Source organism: Anser anser (assembly GCF_964211835.1).
Source record: "Anser anser genome assembly, chromosome: 5".
Taxonomy (NCBI): Eukaryota; Metazoa; Chordata; class Aves; order Anseriformes; family Anatidae; genus Anser; species Anser anser.
In genome coordinates, this window is record NC_139725.1 from 19,080,072 (window position 1) to 19,106,900 (window position 26,829).

The 26,829-nt window shown below is 42.4% G+C and overlaps 1 protein-coding gene and 1 long non-coding RNA gene across 2 annotated transcripts; one reads left to right on the top strand and one right to left on the bottom strand.

Annotated features, from left to right (window-relative positions):
* Positions 1 to 230: 230 nt before the first annotated feature.
* Positions 231 to 26,218, bottom strand: LOC310900030. Its single transcript, XR_014584793.1, has 6 exons — positions 26,116 to 26,218; positions 25,414 to 25,479; positions 20,209 to 21,180; positions 15,538 to 15,586; positions 3,612 to 3,709; positions 231 to 1,786 (listed from the first exon to the last, which is right to left on the bottom strand). It is a non-coding gene; the product is annotated as an uncharacterized lncRNA (long non-coding RNA).
* FGF4 (fibroblast growth factor 4) lies at positions 8,648 to 15,564 on the top strand. Its single transcript, XM_083837256.1, has 3 exons — positions 8,648 to 10,713; positions 11,499 to 11,602; positions 13,513 to 15,564. The coding sequence occupies exons 1-3, from the start codon at positions 10,410 to 10,412 to the stop codon at positions 13,687 to 13,689; spliced, it is 585 nt and encodes a 194-aa protein (XP_083693382.1). The 5' UTR covers positions 8,648 to 10,409; the 3' UTR covers positions 13,690 to 15,564.
* Positions 26,219 to 26,829: the final 611 nt, after the last annotated feature.

Here is a 26,829-nt window from a genome sequence, read left to right on the forward strand (position 1 = left end):
CTATATAAATAGATGCCAACTGGTGTTGGAAAAAAAAAAAATCGACCTGACTGCAGTAATTTGAAGTTACAACTATCAAAAATACTATCAAAAATAGCAGCTGCCTAAGCATTTTGGGAGACAAGTCAGTCAGCAGCTTATTGTGTTTTCTGTTTTTTCCTTTTTGTGGTTTGATTGTAACTGAAGTCTTAGACTGATTTTTGTCAGAAAAGTAATAATGGGAATGATAATAATAATAACATATACAGTGTTGTAGACAATAGGGATGGCATTTTACTATTGTATCATCATTAAGCTCATTTGTTTTCCCATGCAATAAACAGTCAAAAAGACTCCAGTGCTTTTTATTTTTCTGAGTTTCTGCATTTGAGCTTCAGGTGATGACTAGCCTCTCTGTATGCTGGTCCAACAATTGTCATGAAACATAAATTTGCAAATTAAAAAGTGGAAGGAGTGAGGAGAAGAACCTGGATTAATTTTGAAAGGAATGTTTTAAATGACAGAATCCTTTCTCAACCAAATACTTTTATCCAAATTTATTTTTTATCCCATGAAATCAAATAGATTTTCTGAAAACCTCAAATCATTTTATAACACGTCATTCATACATGATGAAATGTTGTGAATGTAGCCGGAAATTTATGTTATTCCTACCTCACATGTGCTTCACGGTTCCAGAGCAATGCCAAAAGGCCATGGATGTACTGAAATGAGCCCCCTGATTTTTCCTGGTCCTTTACATACAGAAAAAATTTCACGCAGCTTTTCCCATGTGGGTCAACAGGAGCTCTGCTGTATTCCTTTTGTGGTGGAAGGCGTGCTTCAGTGGTTATTATAAGACTGTAAGACTTTGGGGTTCACAGGGCTTTTTCTGGCCATGTCTCTGACTGAGTGGAATATTTTGTGACTGTATATAGCACGTGGCAAATAGCATAGCAGTGACTGCACAGCACTGTCTGAATTCCCTGGGCAGGGAGTTTTCTCTTCGTTATGTATCATTCCCATCCCACTGTTCTGATTCCAACAGCTCACATGCACATCCTCCATTCCCATTAACACCAATAATAGTGTACATGGAGATTCAGATCAAAATAATCATTCTGAATGATTGTGCACTGAACATAAAGACAATATCTCTAATAGGGACCAGACTTCCTTTAGGCTCAGTTTCTTTTATTTTTTCCCAGTGACTCAGGAAGTTACATGGAAATAAGTGAGAAAAAAAATGTAGTTCAGTGTTTTCCGTGCAGTAACTTACCCAGTATTCCAACTGGGTCACAGTAAAGTTGAAACATGGGACCTGTGGGGCATGTCCTCCTTGTATGTGACAGCTAACAGGTTTTAGATGATCTCAGTACTACACTTAGTGTTCACAGGACACGTATTCAGGAAGGTGAGTTGACTTGGTTCCAAGTTTCTTCAAGTGAACTGATGGAGGGAATCACAGGTTAGTCCCGTGAAACTCTTAAAAATACCAAAATCTTCATTATATCATTGTTTGTCTTGTTTAAGACTTTTTTCTTCTCAAGACAAGCTTTAAAATGGTCATTTCAATTCTCATTTAACTCATTCTACCTCTTTAAAAAAAAAAAAAAAAAGCCATGCTAAGTGAAGTGAGTTCTAAGCTGGGGATCTGTTCCTATAGAGCACATTGCCTATGTCCAAATAAAAACATATTTTTAAATGGAAGAAAAAACATAAACCAAACGTTCATTTCTGAGAGCTAAGGAGATGATGTGGCTTCATCAAACAATGACTTAGAGTCCAGTCCTGTTCCCTCTTTCACCTGTAGGAAAAAAAGTAGACCCTTGTGAGAAATGTGCTCTTAGAGTAGTACTATCACATCAGCCTTCCAATAAAACAGTCTCTCTCTTTTTCATTTACTTGTGTATTTTTTTTTAAATGTATCTGTTAGTTTCTGTAATACCAATGTTACTGTAGCTCTTGTAGCTTCATTAGTGAAGTGAGAAAGATGTCGAGGAGACAGAGGTAAAATTAAAACGGTTTACTAGGATGAAGTTTCTCTGGGCCTTGAATGACAAAGAGTAAATGATTAAGTCAGCATTCATGCAATGCATTATGCCATCTCTACAGGTTTGTTGGTGGCAGGTGAATTTTCTGGGCAAGGATCGTGCACCAACACTTAGTTATATCTTATGTGATCCAAACTTGGAGTGAAAACTGTCTCCCATTGTAATTTAAAAGGCCTGTTATTAAGCAGCATAAAGAGAGTGAGTGATAGTTGTGTCAAAATCTAAGACAAGTCTTCTAGATATATATGATGACAGAGGACTGACATGTCTGTTGACAGATAACCTATTCTACATATTTCTGCAATATGGTTCTTAGCTGTATATCTGGCTTCTTAGCTTCTCTTTCCAAATGCCTTGAAGAGAAAGAAGCTACGTATTACCTTATTATTACTGCTTTTGCTGTCTTCAAATAATGCAGAATTTGATGGGTAACTTCCATGTTGGTTGTTTTTCTAGCTGTAGAGCTGTTATCTGTGTATACTTACGTCTTACCTTTCAAACACACCCAGTAAACAAAGCAGTTGTTTCTGGTCACACTGAGTCTCCAGACTGGTTTCATTAGAAGTAATGTAGTGCTGAACTGGGTAGTTTGTCTGAGCAAGGTGTCTGTTAAACTGTGTTTTCATAACTATTTTCAGGGCCTTTTGTGTGTCAGTGTGCAAGATAAAATTTTAGCCATTGCCAATACCAGTGGTGTTAGGAAGGAAGAGTATTTACAAAGGTTTCAGGACATCTGTGCTTCAGCCCCTTCCCCACACACTGTGCTCACATACGGGAGCACAGTGCAGTGCTCATCCAAAATAAAAGGATCCCAGGTGCATCTCCTGCTGCAGGCAATCGATGTGGTCCTGCTGGACCAGTGCATCTGTACTGTCCTCAAGGTCCAAGTTAATGTCATGGGTTCTCTACACAGTGTGCCACATGGGGAAAGCCACTTGCTTAGAACTGACTTTGAGAACCTCTACCACAGCAGTTCATCAGCCCAGTCAGACCACACAGATCTTCCACAATCTCTCTGATCTCAGTTCCCCCTCTGCCACCCCAGGCATATGTGAAGGCATCTGATCCGGTGCCATAGCGAGCAACAGGCTGGGAAAGAGGACAGTAACATCCAGCTCATGGAAGTATTCTGAGGATATGGCCACTAACTCCAGAGAGGACTCAGACCTTGCAGTGATGAGCACTGTGAAAAGTCCAAGAGTAAATAAGGAAAAGAGACATCCGTTTGTTTCACAGTTATGACACTAAAGGTCAACTGGAAAAGTTACTCTCCTACATGCTCAGAGAGGTTATGGATTGTACAGCTATGTCCATATATGTTCTGACAGATTTTAAGTGGTGCTTTGCTGGGAAGTTTTAAAATTCAGCAATACACGTCATTTGCTTACAACAGCCAGTTTTCTTCACGTTAGCCACCGGTAGAAAATGATTCATACAAAGAGGCCACATGTTGAACAGATTCATGTAAACTAGTTCTGCTACACTCAAAGTCAGCTAAAACATTCTCACACAAAAAGTTAACTTAAGCTACTATTTCCCACAACAATAATAACAAAAATAAGCTTAACAAACACTTACCCTGATTCTCAAAACTCATTTTCTATTATGTTTCCTTTCACCAATTTTGTTTGGCAGAGTGCCAAGAAATGTATCAGCAAAAGTATGTGTGCCATAATCTGACAAAAGGAAAAACATGTATATTTTTAGTTTTAAAATGTTTATAATTTCAATAGGTGAAAAGAATACAGGACAAGGAAGAACAAAATAGCATATGCAGACATGTCAGCAATGAACATGAAAGTACATGAGTTTTAGTGTCAGAATGACCCTGCCTGGGAACTAAATTTTCTAAAAAAAGTTTTACATTAATAGCAAGAGCCCTCTATACATATTTTTCCACCTTGGTTCTTAACGGACTTCCCCACCAAACTTAGGCTCAAGTTTCATGATGCTTGAGGATGAGGGTCATGAGGCTATGTCAAGACCCCAGGACATTATTGCCCTCAAAAATTATCTGGCTCAGCTGATGATTTTCCAGGACATTTCTTCAGAAATAAAAACTCCAGTCACACACTCCCTCCCTGTTAATAAAGCATTGAACTCACCCTTCGATATTCCCAGTCTAAGAAAGACGATATCTCTGAAGAGTCCTCAGATCCTCCACGTTCTCCACCCATTCTACCACCCCAAAGAAAAGCAGCACCTCCAGTTTCAGGAACTGATGCTAATCACAACATCAGAGAGAAATCCCACTTAGGGCTGCTAAGAATTCCTCCCTTAGCTGGTTCTTATGTCATTGGTCCCCGAAGCTCGATTTCATGACAGTTATGGTTCACACATTCAAGTAGACAGCGGGACCATAGAGGCAACTGCAGAAGATCCACCAGGAAAGAGACAAATTTCAGCCCTGTGGTTAAAGTTTGGGTGTTATTTAGTTAGCCTTTATCACCACTGCATCTTCCACAAAGGGCATTCCTTTCTGTAATCCCATCATCCTGTCCTGAGGATGGAGAAGTGAGCAGAACAGGTATAGAAAAAGGGAGAAACAAGAGAGAGGGTAGTGGAGAGCAAGAGTGAGAAGCAGAGGGTATAATAGATTGTCCAGATGTGTTTCTTCACCTGAGAGCTGTTCCTACACCAGTTAGTGACAAGGACCAGCAGGACAAGGAAATGGCCTGCCGTGACCATGTCAGATTGGCTGGCTAAGAGCAGACGTGGGTCTCCCAGAGGGTTGCTGTCACCACGCCACCACCTCGCACCTCAGTGCTGACATTGTGGGAACAGCAACCTTACAGCTCAAAAGAGATACCACAAACAAATCAAGCATAGAAGCTGAGAAAAAAAGACTGCTAAGACTGAACGTAATTCATAGAAAATCAAATGTCTTTGACTTGATCTTCCAGTTGGACCTCTTTGGTGCCCATCCCGGCAGCTGTGGGTGTATATGAGCAGCATAGTCACAAGCTGGAAGCGTGAATTGCAACATTTACACCACTGAGGAACTACAGGAGCCACAGAGAAGGACTCAGTCCTCTCTGGTCTCTGCTTTAGACAGAAACACATGAAGAAGCTCAACAGCAGTAGAGGGAGTAGCTGTGGAAAAAGTCCATACCCGTTACAGGTAAAGTGACACCCAGTCCTCCCACTGAACCAGGCCAAGTACACTGGAGAGAGGTTATTGATGCCTTTGTTGTATGACCAGCATTGCAGCTGCTTGCTGCTATACTCCACTGCCCTTTTCCAATGTATAACACTACAGCATCACCCAAGATAATAAGGTTTTGATCACAGCAAGACGATCACAACAGCAAACAGCCCAGGCACACAGAGATCAAATAGACCAGCTGCAAACAGAAAAAAGAAAAGGAGTGCATATAACTTGCTGGCGTGTGTGGGTATGTGTGTTATGCGGGCGGCAGAGGCCAGGATGGCGAAGGTCTCCCAGCGACCCCGTCCCTTCGGGGCTCGGGCCCCAGCACTGTGCTGCATTCCAGCCGGCCGCCTCTCCCAGGACCACTGCCCCTGCTCGCACAGAGAGGCAGCCAGACGTGAACGTGAGAAAGCTTTCTCAGGCGAGTCCCTTCTGCAGACCGCTGGGTAGTTGTCTTCCAAAGTCATCATAATTAAAAGGGGCGTGTGCCAAGGGGGAGCTGGGGTACAGGCTTGCTTTTTACCATGTCTTTGTAGCATGCAAACATAGTGAAAGGGATTTTTTCCTAACAATATACTTCTCCATGCCCCTTCCAGTCCACTCCCCATCCTTCCAGATCAAAGGACCAGTGCAATATTTGCCTTCAGCAGAAGAGCCCATGAACAATATTTTTCAGGGTCATTTACATCTATTTAGTGGGGTTAATAAATATGTAAATTGTCTTTTAAATTGTGGACCTAGATCACTTTAGAGATATAGACACAGAGCCAAGTTTGGATGACTGCTGTGCCTGTGCAAATGCAAAATAATTTCCATAAAGGTTGTAGAGATATCCCAGATTCCTTCCTCCTTTCCCTTTTCCTTTCAGAATATGTGACACAGGATTTGAATTAGGCATGGATCTCAAGTCTGTGAATCCTTTCCTCTTTCTTATACTTTAAACCTAGAGGAATTCGGAAAGCAGAGCTGTCTAACTGTGATATCACATATGCTCTAAGGCAACTGAGCCAATGCAAAGATGAAGACATTTTATCTGTTTAATAGTTAAATTATTGCTGTGAAATTGTGTGTCACAAGGTGTAAGGGGTTCACGGCAGTGAAGAATGGCATAATACAGAATAGACCGAAGAATTAACTATGGGATGGTCTGGAGATACCCAGCTCCCTTCACTGCACAAAACTCTTGGTATATTGGATGCTTTGTCCCCAGCTCTGCCTCAGAGAACCTGGCCAACTGCAGGCAAATCATTTCTTCTCTCTGTGTCCATCTCTGGCCTGGGATAATTCTGTGTTTGTACCTCACAAAGGTTCTGCAAGGATAAATTAATGTTTGGGAGCTATTCTGGTATTACACAAACAGCAGCTAGAGAAACTCCATAGAATAAGGGAATACTATACTCATGGGGAAAAAAAATAAAAGGCGGGGGGGGGGGGGGGGGAGAAAAAGACAAGACATAGTTTTATTGAATTCCATAGGGAATATACTATTTGGATTGTTTCCTGTGACAATAATTTCCAACTGGAAATATCTACGCTGCAGCACAGAGGCCCTGAATGTCAGCAGCTTCCACCTGTCGTTTACACCTGTTGCAAATTTAAACTGCTGCAATTCTGCTTTGCTTTCATCTCCCCGTATTTTTCACAGGTACGAACAGATCAGTAATTGGAGGTCTTTGAAGCATCGAGACTAGTCTTTGGAGGTAGTGGGTGCTTTTTTTGTGGTGTGTTGTGGAACAAAATCTGTATAGAGTTTAATGGACTGCCTAAATTGTCAGGGTACCTAGAGGTCATTTGCAGTCCTCTAGACAGTTCAAATATCAACTCCAATTATACACATGCTCACACATACAAGAATATACATCATTCAAACCTCAAAATCAAACCTCATTTTTTCATTCTTAGCTGGAAATGTGTACCTTTTCCTCTCAGAAAGATTCATTTCAAGCCTTTATGGAAAGACTGCCATTTCATTCTGTGAAAAGTTGAAGAACTAACTTGCAGAAGTGTCCCTTACAGACCAGTGATGTTGTGGCAATTTAACGTGATGTTCTGGGTGCCTTGTGTAACTGTCTAGGACCTGATCTTACAAGCATATGGACTCAGAGCATAACATGCATTTCAGGACCCATTTACGTAAGTCCCAATGGGACCAAGATACCACAGCCTGCTGGGCCTCCAGTGCATGTCCCTAACCTCAAGGTTTAACCCACATTCACATTCACAGGGCTAAGGCCTTGGAGCTCATATGCTTTTTGGGTCACGGACAATCACTTGGTCAAGATATTTAACAAGCATTACCTAACAAGATGCTACTTGCCTACGAATGAATTAAGAGATCCAATTTACATCACAGTGTCCTCTTTGATAAAGGGGGTATTTTAGCTGGCCCCCAGACATGTGGGTCCCTCCAGACATGGAGGGAGTGTGAGTACCCCAGGGGTACCAGGGGCTGTTGGTGGCAGCCAAGCCAGGTAGATCTGGTTCTGACCCATCAGCTCTGGGCATTAGACCATGCTGCTGCAGGGGGGAATCTGCAGTTAGGTGTTCTGGCAAAAACACCACTCCTTGGCCTTACCCTTTGGAGGGTAAATAAACTTAATCCCACCTTCATCCAATGCTGTTTGCTAACAGCAAATAAATCAGATTTTGAAGTGAAGTGGGTTCGTGCTGTTCTGGGGACCCTCAGGAAGGACAAGGCCTCCAGCACAGGCTCTGCAGAGCAGGGCACTTTCCAAACCCATGAGCAGCAGCTTTGCTCTCAGCCAGCCTTGCCTGCTGCACAGCACTTTCATCCAGAACTGATCCCCTGGGCTTGTCAGGTGTAAGAGTGTCCGGATGGGCCTGATGCAAATGGAAATGTAGTAAATGTCTGTGTGTTTGACCTCAGTAGATTTACCAACCTGTAAACCTCCACAGAGAAACATCTAAGTTCTGCTGTCTTTAAAACACACACATAAATTAACTTCTTTGACACATTAAGACAAAGCCACACCTAGGAGACTTCTATCCCTGTAGCACCAGATTACAATCATCCACAAAGCAGCAGCAGTAGCTTTTCCATCCTGAGAGGTGCATCAGGAGAAAGAAACCAATGGAGAAAGCATACACACACACACACATGCATACACACCCTGTATATGCACCTCACAAGAAGAAATAAAAGTACATCATCTAAGTTTGCTTAGGTTTAGCGAAGGTCAGAGATTTTCGCACCTAGGTGAGCTGTCATCTGGCTTGGGGCAATTCTCTTTTCTCTCGCATCCTTTGTTGGAACAGCAGGAGTGCTTTACTGGTGTGAAAGACTAAACTGTCCTCAGGCTACAAAGGACTTGAGTCACAAACCACTTCTCCACCACTTTCATATTAATTCAGGACCTTTCAAAACTGTTCTAATGTTCCCTCACCTGTTGGTTCTGAAAACCTGTTGAGGGCTGAGGCTCAGGCAAAGGGAGGTGACAAAACATATGGGATTTGCTCTAATCAAAGTAGTTCTGGACTGCTGGAATCAAAATTTGTCCTCTTCTACTTTTAAATACTGAGTTTCAATCCCATGAACTTAAACTTAACAAAGTACTTATCTAAGAACAACTGTATCATTAAGACAAAACAGCAACATTGAAGTGCATGCACATCAAAGATCAGAAAATAGTCATACCATTAAAGAGCACAGCAATACTTATATGAATGGGCAGCCTCTAAAGGTCAGGAACAAACTGCTGTTACTACAGCCCCTAGCAATATAGTGACCAAGAGGGAGCTCCGTATGCCTTGTACTCCAGAGTAATGCTGTGCTTTCTGATTTCTTAAAGGGACATTTGGAATTAAAAACATCGTTGCTCATTATTACTTCTTTTGATCACATACTGCTTCTTTAACTATTTTCTACCTTATTAAAACCTCAACCCTTTTCTTTCCTTTGTTTTGTTGTTGTTGTTTTCTTTCCAAGTTCTTTCATTTTTTCATTTCTTAAACCTCCCATGCAACAACTATTTTGGCTGTTAATGAAGGGAATTTTTCTGCATCCAGCAAACTGTAAACCATGTCGCTTGGATACAGCAAAAGCTGAAATTCCACAGATTTCCACAAAGTCATACATTGTGTCAGGAAAAAGTGTGCTGGGCATTCTTTGATTTTTGTGTCCTGCATTAGCATTTGTAGGCATTTACAAGAGAGAAAAAGAGGAAGAAAAAGAAAGAGGAAAAGAAAAAGAAGAGAGAAAGCAAGAGAGAGAAAGAGAATGGAGAAAGAGAGATAGGAAAGAAGACAGAGAAAGAAAGAGAGGAGGAGAGAAAAGAAAGAAAGAAAGAAAGAAAGAAAGAAAGAAAGAAAGAAAGAAAGAAAGAAAGAAAGAAAGAAAGAAAGAAAAAAAGAAAAAAAGAGAGAAAGAGAAAGAAAGAAAAGAAAAAGAAAAAGAAAAAAAAGAAAAAGAAAAAGAAAAAGAAAAAGAAAAAGAAAAAGAAAAAGAAAAAGAAAAAGAAAAAGAAAAAGAAAAAGAAAAAGAAAAAGAAAAAGAAAAAGAAAAAGAAAAAGAAAAAGAAAAAGAAAAAGAAAAAGAAAAAGAAAAAAAAAGAAAAGAGAGAAGGAACCTTCTGTGACGAATGCAAAATATGACCTTTTCTTTTTAAAAGTTTGTGCTGTCCCTCTTGTTTAGCACCAGTGCTGCTCACCGTTTCCCCTCAAGACGCTTCCGAGTTGTTAAGCATCTAGGGGTGATAATTTGACTTTCAGCTAAACCGGAGGGCTGCAGCAGACAGCAGTAGGTGGTGATGTAATAGGTACCAACGCACATGGATATATAAATATCGTGGCTAGGGCTAAAGCGCTATGGCTGAGCAGCTATAGAAGAAGATCAGCACTTCAGACAAGACTCCTGGAGTTGAGATCAAGTTCAGAAGCTCTTGCTCCCGGGATTTCCTCTACATGCAGCCTGCCCAGGGAAACCGCAGATCCTCGGGGGACTGAGCGCGGGGCTCCCTCCTTCCTCCCGCCGCCTCGCTTTTTTTTTTTCTTTATTTATTTTCCTTTTTCTTCTTTTTTTTTTCTTTTTTTTTTTTCTCTGTGTGTGTGCGTTTTGTTTTCTTTTACCCCCCTCTCCCCGCACACCCTCACCCCCCCCCCTCCCCCCCGCGCGCTTCGACCTCAGCATAAAGTGGGAGCTGGGGGGGCGAGCGCCTCTTCGGAGCGACGACCGGCCGGCGGCCCGTGGCTGCGCGCCCCTCGCCGGGATGCCTCTCCCCGCGGCGCTGCTGCCGGCGCTGCTCCTGGGGCTGCTGTGGCCGGGGGCGGTGCGCGGCCGGCCGCCCCCGGGCCGCCTCCCCGCCGGGCCCCGCCAGCGCCGCTGGGACGCGGCGCTCTTCGCCCGCTCCGTGGCGCGCCTCCCGGCCGAGCGCCGCGACGCCTCCCGCGACGGCGACTACCTCCTGGGCATCAAGCGGCTGCGGCGCCTCTACTGCAACGTGGGCATCGGCTTCCACATCCAGGTCCTGCCCGACGGCCGCATCGACGGGATCCACAGCGAGAACCGATACAGTAAGCCGGCGCCGAGCCCCCGCGGACGGGCAGGTGAGCCGCTACGTGCCCGCGGAGGTTGCAGTGGGTGCGGAGCGGCTCGCCTGTCCCGGAGAACGGTATGAGGCAAAAGGAGGGTGGGTGTAGGGCAGATCTCCCACCACCCGGAAAAGTCCGCCCGTCCCCGGCACCGCGGTGCTGCCCGCGCCGGCTGCCCCGAGGGCGCCCCGCGCCCGGGGGAAGGGGGCGGCGGCGCAGCCCATCGAGCGCTCCGTGCCCGGAGCCGCGCTGCCCCTCACATCAGGTGTAGGGTGTGTGTCAGCATCTGGAGGGTCCTCGGCCACCTGGGCCGCCCACTCTGAGCAGGGGCTGCGGCGAGAGCAGCCAGGGCCCAGCTCTCCCCCAGACTTGAAAAGCATCTGCTAGGGACTTAACCCCGTGGCCCCATGACTCTGATATCCAACTGAAACAATAAGATCCAACAGAGGATATAAGCTGCATGATGACAAATGTTTCATTCGCCCCCAAGCACACTCTGGCTTATTTTAACCTCAGCTACACAGGAGGATGCCTGGGGGCAATGTAAAAATAGATACTTGGCTAAAAGAAGAGAGGTCCCAGCATGGAGCATGGGGCAGCACGTGGGGCATGAGGCTGGGGATCTGTGGCCACCCACAGCAGTGCTGGGGCATGGGGATCCACACCACACCAAGAATGGGAACCGCTGGGTGAGCACAGGACTGACACCACACACTCCTTCAGGACACAGCACTTTGTCTCCCTGATTTCGCATGTCTCCTATGTAGGTCTGCTGGAAATCTCCCCTGTGGAAAGAGGAGTGGTGAGCATATTTGGTGTTAGAAGTGGACTCTTCGTGGCCATGAATAGCAGAGGCAAGCTCTATGGATCTGTAAGTAGCCACCATTTGTGTGCATGGGGAAGGGAACACAGTCAGCTGGGATAAGAGGTGTAAATGGTGCTGGAAGCTGCCCAAGCACCATCTCTGCCCTTCCTGGGTCAGGCACCATGGATTAGCCCTTGGTGCCTTGCCAATAGAAGGTGTGCTGCCCAGGTGTGCTAAGTTCACTGAGTTTTTTTTAGTAAAACCCACTTCTCTGCATTGTATTTCTTTGGTTCCCATGTGAAAAATTTAGTCAACCAACCATGGTTACCCATCTTGCCTACTTCATACAGCAACATAGCAGTCATTTGTGTGGCAAACCCCCACGGTAGCCTCAATCCGTATCTTTCTCATATTTAAATTTAAACAGCATCAATCAGGGATGGCAATTGCTTGCCCCATCTCTCAGAGGGAACTTGAACTTCTGATCATCCAGGGCCCCACAAATGATCCTTTATGATGTGATGAATCAGTGCCTGTCACATACCTATTGATCACTCTTTGTTAATGCTCTCAATTGGAGAGTTCCCATGAGAGTTCAGCATCTTCAGGGTCTGGGCTTGCAATTATATGAAGGCAGATCTATTAGGAGACAATATAAATCTTTTTTTTTTTTTACATCAAGTCTTTGGAAAAGATAGCGGCATCTTTTACAACACACTTGGGGTGGACAATAACAGTGCATGCTTTTGCCCATGTTGAGCCATCCTTCTGCTTTTGAGCTCACCTCTATATAAGTTACTGCCATTAGCATCACTTCAACCCCATGTTCCTGGGTCTCCTTCCCTACCCACAGCATTTCTATTTCTTGTCTCTCAAATATTTTCTGAAGAAACTTGGGCTGAGGAAGGGCCAAACTATGTCAAAGTTAACTAGAGCATTTCCACATGAAGACATGAATTATCCAGAATGATTTTCTGTGGCATCAGTCCTGTCACAGGGGATTTCAACTTACATGAAAGCCAGGCAGAATCGTCATCAAAGTGCAAAAGCTTCCTTTGCACAATGTCTTATGAAGACAATACATTGCTTTGGTGTCCTGGATAATGTAATTCCCAATGCAGTGTTCAGCCTGGCAGGCTGAGACCTATCTTACAAAATGCTAGGCTTTTGCCCAATAACAAGAGGTGACCTCATTTGTTACTCTCCAGATAACACACCTGTAACACCTGTCCCTCTTTGTTTTTGTATGTGAAACCTCTTTACTGGAAGCATGCCTTTTGTCAGCTCTGTTTTCCTGATCCATTAACACAGGTGAATTTTCCTTCCTTCAATTGTAAAACTAAAGAAGCAGAAAATACTGTCCACTCTGAGCATCTTTAAAATGCCTTTTTTTCCTCAAAGGACATGAGAAAGTGCTAGCATTCCAATTTTTCTGAAGCCTCTTGGGCAATTCACTGGTGGTAGGACAAACCCTGCTTTGGGAACCAAGTAAACTTCTCATGTGCAGACTCAGGAATATCAGTGGACCTGTGCATTCTAACATGGGGACATGGGCACAGGTTACAACTCGTAACTCCCATTGTCCTGGTGTCTGACAGTTTGTTTCTCCCTTCTCATTCATAGGAAAAACTCCTTGACCAAGTTAGATGAGCAGGGCAGCAGAAATGGGCTTGGGTCATTCCTCATGGCAGTGCCCTCTCTGTTAAAATGCTCCCCCTTCCCTCAAAAGCACAGACAGAACTAGGGGTGTCCTTCCCCCCTCTGTTTGTCTGTGCCTGGCCTGGAAGCAGCATCCTTAATGATCCTCTGAGTGTTGTTTGAAGCTTCGTTTGGACAACCACTTCAAAAGATTACTAACAGAGGGGAAAGTCAGCTGCACATCTTCGTGCAGCACACCTACTACACCTGGTAGCAAGAATATTTCCACACCTGATGTTTAAAATTCCTTCCCTCTCATTCTTTCCTTTTCATTTCAGACCCATTTCAATGATGAGTGCAAATTCAAAGAGATTCTCCTGCCAAACAACTACAATGCTTACGAATCCAGGATTTATCCCGGGATGTACATAGCCCTGAGCAAAAACGGAAGAACAAAGAAAGGCAATAAAGTATCTCCCACAATGACAGTGACACATTTTCTTCCTAGAATCTGAGACATCTCCCTTCCGACCTACCTCAGCACAGGGAAAGACCCAGAACACATTTGGGGAAAAGAAACATAGTGCACTTTTACTGGAGAGTTTTATGCAAGAGTAGGTGTAAGATATTTAAATTAATTATTTAAATCTGTATATATTGCCACAAAATTTATTTATAGTTCTGATTTCTTTTTTTTTTTTTTAATTTCTGAAAACAAAACAAACCTCCAACCCAAGGTATTTCATTTCATGGTGCAACAGTAGAAGACTTATGCTTTGTGGTTTATTTAATTCATTTCTAAGTTATCACAGGTGTGCTGCTACTACGTGTTCTAAAACAGGTGACATTCAATTCCTACATTAGAATGTTTTGCACTGTGTGTGTGTTGTACAGTGTCTATTGTTGTACACGTATTTGTTTGTTATGGTGGCTTTGTTCTCCTCTGTGTGTTTTCAAAACCCCCGTGACTCCCAAAGAAGCTCTTGGCCTTTGAGAAGGAACAGTGCGGAGGTGCCTGGGTGGGATGCCGGCATGGAGCCACACACAATGCCTGACCTCCTTTGTGCAGTGTTGCTATTTAATTGGAATGGTATCGGTTTACTTCGGTACAGAAAGTGCGGTGCTGAAGAGCTGCCCCACAAATCTGTTTTTAGATCTGCCAGTGCTGAACTTTGAACTTTCCTGCAGTCAGTCTTCTTAGAGCTGCCAGGCGGTAGAGAGGTTTAAACACCTATATAAACTCAGCAGGATTTTTTTTTCTTTTCTATTTAGATAAACAGGAGCATACAATCTTTTGTGGCCCTTAATGGACAATATATTTGATATGATTGCTTTGCGTTAGGCTAAAAAAAAAACCATCAGTTCTTCCCCCAGTGAGCACACTGTGAAACATGCTGCTGTGAACAAATCATACCTTATTCAAATCAAATTCCCTTTCATATTTGGACATTACAAGTGTTCATCAAAGTTTGCAAAAATTTATAATACTCCTAGGTTTTGAAAAGGCAGTCATTTGTCTGTTCACAGAAAGAGAAGCTCCATAGAGAGAATTTGGATCAATTACAAATAATCAAGTTTATTTTGTACTACTTATTATTTTGGGTACAGTATATGGAAGGAGAAATATGCTGCTTTTTTTCTGTCTCATTCCCTGAAAAAGTTAATTAATTTCTACCTCACTAACTCTCAAAGCCAGTCTCCTAACAAAATCTGCATGGAAGGTACACACTTTTCTGCTTCGTCTTATAATTCTGGAGGAGGGCTTGGAGGAGCAATCACTGTAATCCCAAATCTCAATTTTTTCCATATGTAGCCAAAAGTATTCAAGATAGAGTTGGTTGCATCCTATTTGAGCCTTGTCACGTTTGAGCTATCTTTACCCAGTGATTTACTTTTAGTAAGGATAATCATGGTGAAAATATTTGCAGACAGCTGTCAGGCTGCAGTACTATATCGTCATCAAGTAACCCTATATTTTTCTTTATATATTTTGCAAGTGTAACTCTAATGCGATGAATGAAAAGACAGGTTTTGTTATGGGGGAATCTTTAAAAGGATCCATTTTTCCTTTGTTCTTTCTTTCATTTCTTTAAATGATACATCATATTTGTGGCATTGATAAACTAAGTTGTAACCAGGACTAACTATAATGTTTAATGAATTAGAGGATGTTTATAGATCATCTTCCAATCTAAACTAGTAATTTCTGACTACATGCAAATCTCAAGGCTGTGGGTAATTTGAGTTCAGCTTTTCTTTTTTCCTTTTTACATTCCTACACAAAAGTCTTTGTTCTATTGGAATCATATAGACTTGCCTGTATTCTCTGCTTACACATGACCTTGAAGACTAAATCTACTCACCAAAGTTCAGTGAGACCAGAGCAGACCAGGACCACATCTAAGCCAGCTGCTGTCAAAGCAAAAATAACAATTAAGAATCAGGAAGCCAAATCAAGAGAGAGTGCCTAGGAAATGTCATGCCTAAGGATTTTTCTTCCGTAATTTGGGGGATATCTATACTTTCTATGTGTTCTATATGTGAGTAATCATTGTGTAATTATCACTGCTACCTCTGACAACTGATGATTTTGTTCCAAGTTTCAAACAGCAAAATCACAAAGAACTTGCCTGTGAATGGTTCTTCTTTGTCACTTGTCACGCCATTGAAATCCACAACTGACAGCCTCACACAAGATATGTCCAGAGGTAGTTGTTGTAACTTTGAAATATTGTGATAAAACCTTGATAACAATGTTACATTGTTACATACAGAGTTCACCATTTACCAGAATCTGTCTGTAGTTTTATACAGGTGCTGTTCAAGACTGTGGTGTATGTGCTGTGCACATTTAAATGCATAATAAATGATAAATGTTTACAATGTATGGGTTCCTGGAACTGATTTTACTCTTTAGAAGGGAATGCATCCTGCAGTGAAAAACAAAAACAAACAACCAAAAAATGCTATTTCACTTTCTGAAAGACAAGGGAGTATTTGCACCTATGCCAGATACTTCATGAGTGACAATCTGGATTTCTTACTCAGCTGAAGTTCACCCTGGCAAAGTTGGATATTGTCCAGGAAAGCCCAGCTTCATGAGCTCTGTAATGGATATGTGTGCTTGCATCTGCCACAGATTAGTATTCTTGCTTGTATTATTTGCATGGTATTTAATGACAACAGCTTTTCATGCAGCATCTAATATTAATGATCAGAGACACAAATCAGTTTTGGGGTTTATGTTGCTGGATGTTAACCTTACTAATGAAACTGGAATGACTTTTCCTCAGCTTTAATGAGTACTGCTGTCACTCTTGCTGTAAGGTTACATCGATGTAAGAAGTTCTAGGATTACCTGTTTGATTTAAGACACTGTCTTCTTCTATAGTTACTGATTATCCTCACACCAGTGTACAGAAACACGAAGTGCTTTGTAGCACACCTGATGGCAAGATTGTTTTCGCAACTTTTATTGACCCTCATATAAATGCACTTGTGCACACACAGTCAAATCCATATACTTTCAGTTTTATTTATGGTCATTCCTTTTGTAGGACTAGGGAAAAATATGTAATGGCAATGACAATACTCAGGTTTGATCTCACACTCTTTAATGGCAAAGGGAGTTCGTTCAGCTAAGGGCTGTATGACACACAAAGCCAGACCCCCCCCCCCCCCCCCCCCCCCCCGATACAGACTTCTCCACTTTATTTTCCACTGACTGATGCTCTCTTTCTTGTTCCTAAAAGGGAAAGGCAATAGATGAGCTGTGAATGGCCAGTGCTCCACTTTGAGCAATTTCTTTCTAAAGTTGAACAGGCTCTATAAATGTAGCACAGGTGCCTTTTTTTTTTTTTTTTTGAAACAGACAAGTATAGATGCAGTGTGTTTAATGCTCCTATGAATAGAACCAGAATAAATAGGCAAGCAGACATATATAATCATTTTTCATGATTAACATTTTTTTGCTTGTAAACAAAGAACAAATGTTGGTCTATTGCTGTCGGGTCTTCCAAAATTTTAACCAAAATTGGTTAATTTGGTTAACAAATTTCCAAAATTTGTTCTGGGGACAAGAATTTGTTTCAGCCTTGGGGAGACATCCATGTATGATTTTAAGGGACAAAACCTAGCTGTTAAGAAGGTGACATTTCAGAGCATTTCTTTTCATGTTCAAAGCACTTAGAGCACTTGCACTGCCATATGTAGTCCTATCCCCAGAAAAAAATATAAAAGCCTGTTGCCACCACAGATGGAGCAGTATGAGATGTCACAGAGAATGCTAGAAAGATATTCTCTCTCTTCTGGCATCATTTTTGCTCTATGAGGTAGTAAAAGAAATGCCTTTGGAGGTAGTAAAAGAAATGCATCAAAGACTAAAAGGAACTTCAATGCCCCTCAAAAGGCCCTGATATAACATTTCTCAAATCACTGAGAGCACTGCACTGCCCTCATGCCCAGTGCCTCTGGCAGCCTCCAACAAATATTTCTCTGCACAGAAAATTAAAACCTTTCCAGAAAATGGATTAGCCCTGTCCATGGGCCAGACCCATTTCCCCCCACCTGGTGATTGTCCAGCCTGTCCCATGAGGCAAAGGGAAGAGGAGCAGTGCCAGCCAGGCCCTTCACAGTGGTCCCAGGGTAGCACCATGCCCCTCCCTGCCTGGAGAAGGGGGGCAGCAGGCTCCCTACCCTGCTGCTTGTTTGTGGGCTGGCATCTTTCACATGGTCTGCACTTAACATTTCCTGACTGCTCTGTGGCATCTACCAAGCTGTCTGTATCTAATCTGTGCTAATAAAAATCAGCATGACAAAACACTGCCTTGTATATAAATAGCCACAGGTTTCAGAGCGGTCACTGGGTTTATAGTTCCAGATTCAGTTGTTCACACTTTACCAGTTGGTTTCCACCACAGTATATTAACTGACCATGCAAGTGGCCAATTAAAGAGAGTCTGTTAAGGGGTGAGGAGTCTTTTGATAAAGGCTAGCAAGGGCTTCAGCAAGGAAGTTAAAAGGAATCCCCTGAAGCACTGCACCTCCCTTTGTACAACATAAGTTATTGTTGCTTTCTACCAAGTGATCTAAACATGGATGGAGTTGTGAAAGATTGTAATACCTAGCTGTTTTCAGACAATTCAGCACATGAAAGGGAGACATAGCACAATTCCAGTTTCCTGCACACCAGGCATGATTTACACACTTTGAACAAGAAATATTACCCTGTCCTGTTTGTTTTTCAAATTGATCACTTAAAAAAAAAAAAAAAAGCTTAATATCATGCCCAGAAGTACCTACAGTCAGCCACATAAGGCAGACAATTACTTAATATAAAACAATGACAATTTACTTCATCCTATGTTTCGCTGTAAATTAAAAAGAAGCTGGTTAATCACGTTCATAGAACATATTGACTGTTTTTTTCCTTTTTAAGGTTTTTGAGGAGAGAATAGTTCAGTGTCACACTAAAGAATCAGATGTTAGTGTCACCTATGCCACCAGGTCACCTGCGATGCCAGCAATGAGGTGCAACAAATGGTCCCGACCTTCCTTTCTGAATGCCCAACAGGACACCACAAAGTGTGGCAAACAAGGTGAGCACCCAAAAATGAAATCAGTTGCAGCTGTGTGATGGATAGAAATTAGGTCCTGGCTAATGTCAAGCACTATCAAATGTTGAACTGAGAATGTTTCAACCTGGGCAGATTACATTACTGCACCTTTTTGTCACTGGTGTCTCTGTGCTTCAGCTCCCAGTTTGCAAATTGCCATTAAATAGTGTTCAAAATATATCCATTAACATTTGGGAAACACAGAGCTACTGAACTTGTGAGAGTTATGGAAAGCTTATGAGAAGACAAGCATGTATTTCCTCACAACATGTTGTCAGTAAGCCACACACCTTCTGGTTGAGCAAAACAAAACTAGAAAAAGGTGTTCACTTAGCAAGCAGTCCACACTGGGCAGGACCCCTAACAAAAAGCGTGGTGCATGACCAGACTTTGGTTGCATGTGCATATTTAATTCTGTTTTTCTTAAATTTTGAATGCTGGTTTGACCTTGGGTGCTTTCTAGTGTCATTCTTTGTGTGCACATACAATTACATTTTATGGCTAATCATACTATTTTATTGTGGGTAGATAGAGGAGTACTCATTCTCTATGACTCCCCAGGCTATGTTGACCTTCACTATCGTTCATTCACACTACTTCATATAGGTTAAAGAAAGTGATTTGGTGATGTTTGTACCAATTAACATATTCCAGATTCAAACTGGTTGCTAATCAGGTTACCTCTGAAGTACAAATCAGATCTTTATCAGCTTAAAGGTATTTGGTAAGTGTCAAAGCCACTTGGTAAAACTCCATGGTTTCTGGTGAGCTACTATTTACATCCTTTCTCATTATCTCCACAGCTACATCTGTTTGCTTCCAGTGCCTTCAAGAAAAGTGTTTGTAATGTTAGCTGGGGCCAATACAGCTGTTTAATGTCTTTGAGGTTAAGGGTGCTTGTGAGAAGGAAGGGAGTAACACCTGCAGCACCAGCATCCATTAGGCATCAGAGAGACCCCAACCTTGTGGGGACCTTGTTAAAGCAGTTTAGAAGAAATGTCAGTTGTGTAGCTCTCCAAGCTTGAGGTAATATTTTGCACCTTTTGCGGGGCAAGCCTCATTCAGAAGCTGTTCCAAGTTGCCCGACCTGCTCTGAGCCCTTTTCCAGGATGGGCATAGCCCCATGCCAGCATACACCTCAGCAGCACAGGTAGGCAGGTGGCCTCCACAGGAGCCAGGCCCTGTCTCATCACCCTCCCCGTGCCCACCGTCCACGCTGACACCCAGCACCATCTCAGCCGCTCCCCATCTGCAAGCCCCCTTCCAGCACATGCAGCAGGGCAGCCCCACAGTGTGGGAAGACCAAGGAGGTCCTCAGCCAGGTGCCCTCCAATGTGAGGACCATGCTCTGCCAGGACGGGTATACCTTCTCCTCTCCCCTCCCTCCTAGTGCTAACCACCAGGGTGCCTTCGTGTTACCTGGTGGGGTACAGCTCCCCGGCGCTCGCCTCCCACGCCGGATCCTGCTTCGATACCAGCCGTGGAGAGCCCTAGTGCTACCGCACGCAGGAGCTCGCCCATCCGCAGTTACACATTAACCGAGGCGGTTGGGCTGGTGTCTCACCCACGCGGTCCCTCTCTGTCCCCTCGCTGGTGCCTTTCCTTGCAGCAAGATAACAGCACCAATGCCGCCGGCGCCAGCACGCGGCGCGCGGTTACCCTGGGACGACGACCCAGGTGCTTGCTCCCGGAACGGCACTGCCCGTGCGGGTAGGCCGGCCTGGCCCACGCTGAAACCGCAAGGAGGCACGGCCATAACGTTGGCTGCTGTTTATTGCAGCTTTTCCACAGCCATGAGGAAAATGACCTCAGTTGCTCTTTGTCTTGTTTTTGACCTTCCTGTGGCGGGCTGGGTGACTGGCACTGCCTGTCCCCGGCGGCCCTGCCCATGTGCAGCCTCTTCCTCCTGGCCTAGAAAGGTGTTTGACACCTTTCCTCTTGGTTCTTCATTTCTTCTCTTCCCTCAAACTCCTACTTGATTTTCTGCTCCCCTGTTGTTTCTTTGCTGTGTTACCCCAACCACCCTCCCATTTTCTGCCTTCTTTTCTGCTCTTTGTCTTTCTCTGAAACTTCTTATGGTAAAATGGCAATGTGCACAGACTATCTGCTACACTCTTGTCACGGTGGGTTTATTTTCTCACTTGGTGGGTGAAACCCACCCTTGGTTTTCATCTTCTGCATGAAGTCCAAAACCCTTTCCGGGTGAGCAAAGACCTTCTCGCTTGCCCATGTTTTATTCTCATCCGCACGCCTCATTTCCCTCAGTTCTGTGCAGCTTCTCTCCTCATTGCCCTGGGGTTGCAGAGGGAACTGAACCAACTTCCAGCCAGCCACAGCAGTGAAGGGTTATCGCACGCATCCCTCTGAAGAGCAAGTTGTACCAGCCACGGGCTGCAATGGAAGCAGAATTGGACCATCGAGAGTCTGTTTACCTCTGAGAAAAGCATAAAGAACAAGTCCTTTGTGCCCACTGATACGTTATCAGATGTGATTCACTGGATCATATCTGTTTTGGCAATCACAACATAGGCAATTCAGTGCAGGATTTTTAACAAGCTTAGGATGATCAAGGAAAAGCACTTATGTATTTATAGAACTATTTAAGTTATAGCTATGATAGTCTCATGCCGTGCAAAGAAGGTATGCCTCAAAAGAATAATCAAAGCAAAGTATGTTTTAGGCAGAAAAATATCTGTATAGATAGTCATCTCTACCTCTCTTGTGTTAAATAGCAGTTGTATTTTAAATGACTTTAATACAGAAGCACTGCTGAAGTCAGATCTATAAACAAAAACCTAAGAAATTACATAGTAAGATAAATTCAAAGTCTTTGACCTTGAAGTTCAGAAATTTAGTGTCTTCTGCAAACCTTTTTTTTGATAATACTAGTCACATACAAGATAGCTGCTTACTTTAAAATTATTATTGTTATTTATTCTGCTTATTTTAATATTTATATAAATATTTAAATATAGAATAGGTATTCTAGCTATAAAATACCATTTTATTTCATGCCTTGGCAAAGAGCTCCTGGGGTAAATATTTGGATTAATGGTTAGTAAATAGCAAAGAATGTGACTTCATGGAATCTTGCACTTCATATGATTGCCCTTCTAGCTGTGCCAGACTAGAGCTTGTTCAGTAAATGTTATAGTTTTGTAATATATTTTAAACCAAAATATAGAAGAAAAGAGTAAATGCAACCACAGCAATTTACGTGTTGAAAATCTATGAAAATTTTTGTCTATCAAAAATTCTTTTCCTGAGGGTAAAAATGAAGACATTTCCTTTCAGTCTGGGGCCTTTACACTTTATTTTACCAAATAAAAATCACTATGGCAATATTCACACTGGAAATCTGACTGTAAGTACCATTCTCCTAAACAAAGCCCTTCTATGCATACGTGGGTGACCTAAGTAGAATAATTAACACATATTATTATGACTTATTAGGACCCTGTAAGCTTCAGCTTACTTGTAATCACATGTAATCAGCAAAAGTAAGAACAGAAAAATAGATTAGTTAAAATATTTTGTAAATGAAGGCTGAAATATCAACAAATGCCTTTCTGGGTTTTTACTGGTAGAAAAAGGCTCTGCTGGTACTTGCTGCTTGCAAGTCAGGTGAGTTCAAATGAGTGACCTTTCAGAAATGGGGTATACGTGTGCTTGGAAGTGCATGCTACATTATTAGTTTAAAGCTCACTATTTAAACAATTGTTCTTCTGCAGAACAATCACAGAAAATATATAAGGCTACCAGTGCAGTCATCAAATAAACCACAGTGAATTTTAGATGAATAGTCACAAAAATATTCTGCTGTAATCACCTTGTGACACTTAAAGAAAAGCAACAGATGCACTAGCAAGCAACATAAATGAATTTAATAAAAATGCTGTTCATGTGGGTTGCTCTAGCTACCCACTTCCCAGAGTACCACAGTGGCAGGTCAGAAATGTTCCTATTCACTCCTCCTGGTGACATAAATCTGAGGTTTCTTTCCTTTAGAATTTGGGAAGATGATGCAGTATAAATATGCATTTGTTCATTGTTTACACTCTCCAAAGTTAATTAAGAAAAAAAATGGAAGCAAATATGCATCTGCTTGCCAATTTATTCTGGTTCTATTCATAGGATTATCAAACACACTGTCACACCTTTCATACTGTGGAAAGCCCCTCTAAGCTCTACAGATGTCTACTGACTTCACAGGGACATGGCTGGGCACCAACCTATACAAGCTACTGCGTTAACAGAATTGTTGTTGCATCTGATCATCCATAAATATATGCTTTTATGTTGGTGGGGAGAGTGCACTAAAGGATATGTAGATGAGAAAAAGGAAGGGGGCATGAACTGACAATCACAAATACGCATTTTAGGCAGAACGAGCATGGGCTCTCTATATGCTGTGCTGAAGAATCCCAAAAAATACAACATCCACAGCTCTAGAGCAGCCTACACAAGTGTGTATATATATAAACATATATATATATATGTTTTTAAACATACCTCTGCTAACTATCAATATCTATTCACTTTCGAGACATCTATGAAATTTCACTGAAGCATACAGTTTGCAGTTTAGTTCAAAACAGTGATGCTGGGGGAGAACCCATGAAGTTAGTCTGTTAAAAAAATACATTAAAAACATTCAACATTAATTTCTTATATAATTGATAGAAGCACTTAAAAATTAGCTACCAAAGAAGGCTGTTTAGTGACACACAACTTCAGGATATTTCTGTGGCTTTCCCATTTATTTTCTGTAAATAAAATCCACTTGTAAGTTAATAGAAATAATCAGAAAGACTAATCTAGTTTTTAATAAATAGAAGTCCACTACAACATTGGTAATATAAATATGTGCAACAAAGCATATGTTAAAAATGTTCCGTTTTGCTGCTAGGGAGATTACAAGGTTACCATTTGTAAAATAAGCATATTCCTGATAATTAAATTAAGGACACGAGCTGCATAAATCAATACCAATCACAGGAGAGAGGGAGAGGGATGCTGAGTTTCACATGTAATTTGTTTCTGGCTACTTAACAGGGCTATGACAGACATTCGCTAAGTAGAAAGCAAACATTCACTATTTAGCTTACCTATCCAGCTAACAGCTATAAGCCTCTACTAGCAAAAGCTGCCTCCTTTGGTGCAGTGGATTGTTTGTTTTGAAAAACTTTTTACTGAGATGACTTTAAAAGAGCATTAGCTGATAATTTAAAGATGTATCTGCATTGATCAAGTAACAAACATACAGTTTTATACTTTATACTTGCAGTATACGTTATATTGCAATTCTGATTCAGGGCTACCCAACTGAGTAAGGAAGTTTCCCTTGACTTCAGTGGTGTGAAGTGAAGCTCTGTGGCAAAACAAGCCATACATCCCAAAGGAAGGGGGGAACTCCCTTATAGGGTTAACCCACACCCGGCTCATGCCTGTGCCTAAAACTTGCAACTTCAGCTAATGGCATTCAACAAGGAGTCTTGCATTAAGCAGGCATTAATACAATGTTGCTAAATGTCAGCTCCAAAAGAGTAGCAGCCAAAACAAAGCGGGAGGAATGCTGTGTCATGGCATGGGCTGCAAACTGGCAGCACACCCTGAAAATAACGAAGTGATTTCACTACAGTTCAGTACAAATGTGTGAGAAGAAGGAAAGACTGACACACATGGATGGAAACTGGCTGTCTGAAAACCTATCTTGCCTAAGATACAGCACTTTTTGGTCATCCATTACAGTGCTTTTCAGAAATTAAAGAATAACGTTGGAGATTCCTTCATTTTTGTGTTTATCATTTAAAAAAATAGCAATGGATGAGCACTTTTGTAGTTAAAGAATTGTTTAGATGGCATTTTTACATCATACTGAGTACAACAGAGAGATGAGCTGATGAATCATTACCATACATTTTGACAGTTTGGACTAAAAGGTCTGTACATAATGTTTTAATTGTGTAAGTGTCCATCCATTGCATTTTCTTTCTATTTCTGTCCTGGAGAGAATACAACAGGGTAATTAACCACAGGATATTTACCTGTGATATCCACCAAATGGTATCAGAGTTTACACGAGCTCAGATATGGGTTCATTGAACTGCTAACTGGGATGTGTAACTCATTGCTAAAATCAGCCTTAGTATCAGAGGAAGGAAAGATAGCAAAAGTGATGTCTGCTTTTGAAAGACGCAAGGAAAAATCAATAAAACTAGAAATCAGTAAATAGTTTGCAGTGGGTGCCTTTTCAGAAGCAATTATGAAAAATTATTAGTAGCCAGAGGGATGAAGAAAAAAATGGTCAGGATGCCACAAAGATTTTACAGAAGAAGGTGATACTTTCTAGTTTTGGACAAGTCCCCTTGCCCAAGACTGCCGTGGGATAAGGGGGAAGTCTTGGAGCTCCTGCTCCCTGGATATATCAACACTTTAATGAGTGCTGAGCAAGTAAAACATTACCCCGCTTGCTAATTTTGTCTTTTTTATACTGTCAGACCATCATATGATTTGAACACTGTGCTTGTATTTGGTCTCCAAGAAGGACATAGGTGGGCTGCGCAGAGCGGTAGGTGTAAGGTAGACAGCTGGCAGTAGGAAGGTGGCCAATATAACACTCACCTGGCAAGACGGGGCCAGCTCTCCAAATCAGGCAGCAGCTCAGGTGCAACGATATTTTAGCCAAGTCTGTCAAAAAGCAATGATGGTAACTTCTATTTCTGGATAAGAAAGTACTGGTATTGAGCTGTTACACTAAGTTTTTCATAGACCACAAAGCAGTTTTTGAATGGTAATGACATTTTGGCACTGCTCATATGGACTAAAGTTGAATCGCGGTGTAAAAGATAACTAAATCAAGGCTAGTGTGACCGAAATTAGCAAGACTCGTGTCCGAACAGACCCCGCCATGTCTCCCTTGACTCTCAGGGTATCCCCACTCTCTCGCGGAGGGCTGGGACTCTCAGCACCCGTAGCAAAGCCTTCATGTCCTCCTCAGCGGGTCTCAAGGCTGGCTCCTGAGAGCAAATGCCACCCAAGCCCCAGCTCCCCCACGACAATGTGGTGAATTCTGCGGTGCTCTTTGAAGGTGAGTGAAAGGAAAATGCATGACACAGTCACCAAAGCAAGTTACAAGCTAATGATGTACAATTTCAAGCAAGCTGAAGGAAAAGAGCGTCACTTGTAAGTGGTGTGTCTTGCTCTTTTGTAAAGCCAGCTGTGAAACATAGCTGCGATGCCTGCTTATAGCTAGGTGTGCAGGCTTCCAGATGTGCAAGTATAAAGCCTGCGGACATCAAAAGGGCTAACAGTCAAAAACATTACCTGAACACCACCTTTATGTATTTCAAAGCAAAACCAGCTGAGCTTTCCCTGTAATCACTATCCTGCGACAACCCTTTAATGGATGGGGGGAACCAGCCAGCACAGGATCACAGTGTCAGTGAAATAAGGAGGGTGCTGGTCTTTTCTCCTGTGAAGCATTGCTCATGTCCCCAGCATCCCTCATGGCCCTGCTGTTTGTATGGGGACTGAATAGGATTACACAGCAGCACCAGGTGGGAAACGGCAGACTGAGCAAAGCTGTTGAGAGGTAGAAAGGGCAAAATCTGTGGTCATACACTGGAAGTGTTGGAAGAAGGCCTGAGCTCCAACCTGAAGGTAAGGGGAAACATGAGCTGTTAACCCCTCGCAACTGCATCTGGTATTTTGTACCTTGGTAACTTTGCTTTCTGGAGCTTAAAAAGTCACTTCTTAGCTCGGGGTGGTCAAATACGCCATGACAGTAACAAATGTGAGTTTGTGAATTGCCCACAAACAGGTGATGACTCTCATTAATTAATTAACTTGTGATCAGTTGTTCAGCTGGTTGCTCATACAAGCTGTAGCCAGCAGACACAATACAAATCTAGGATTGTCACTGGTACCCTTTTCAGAGAGAAAAACTTGCATTTCCCATGTTTAGAATGTGCAAGTGTTTGGCATTTCCTACCATGCTAGGTGACTTGCTCCATCATTCATATCCTGGCATTGCTGTGC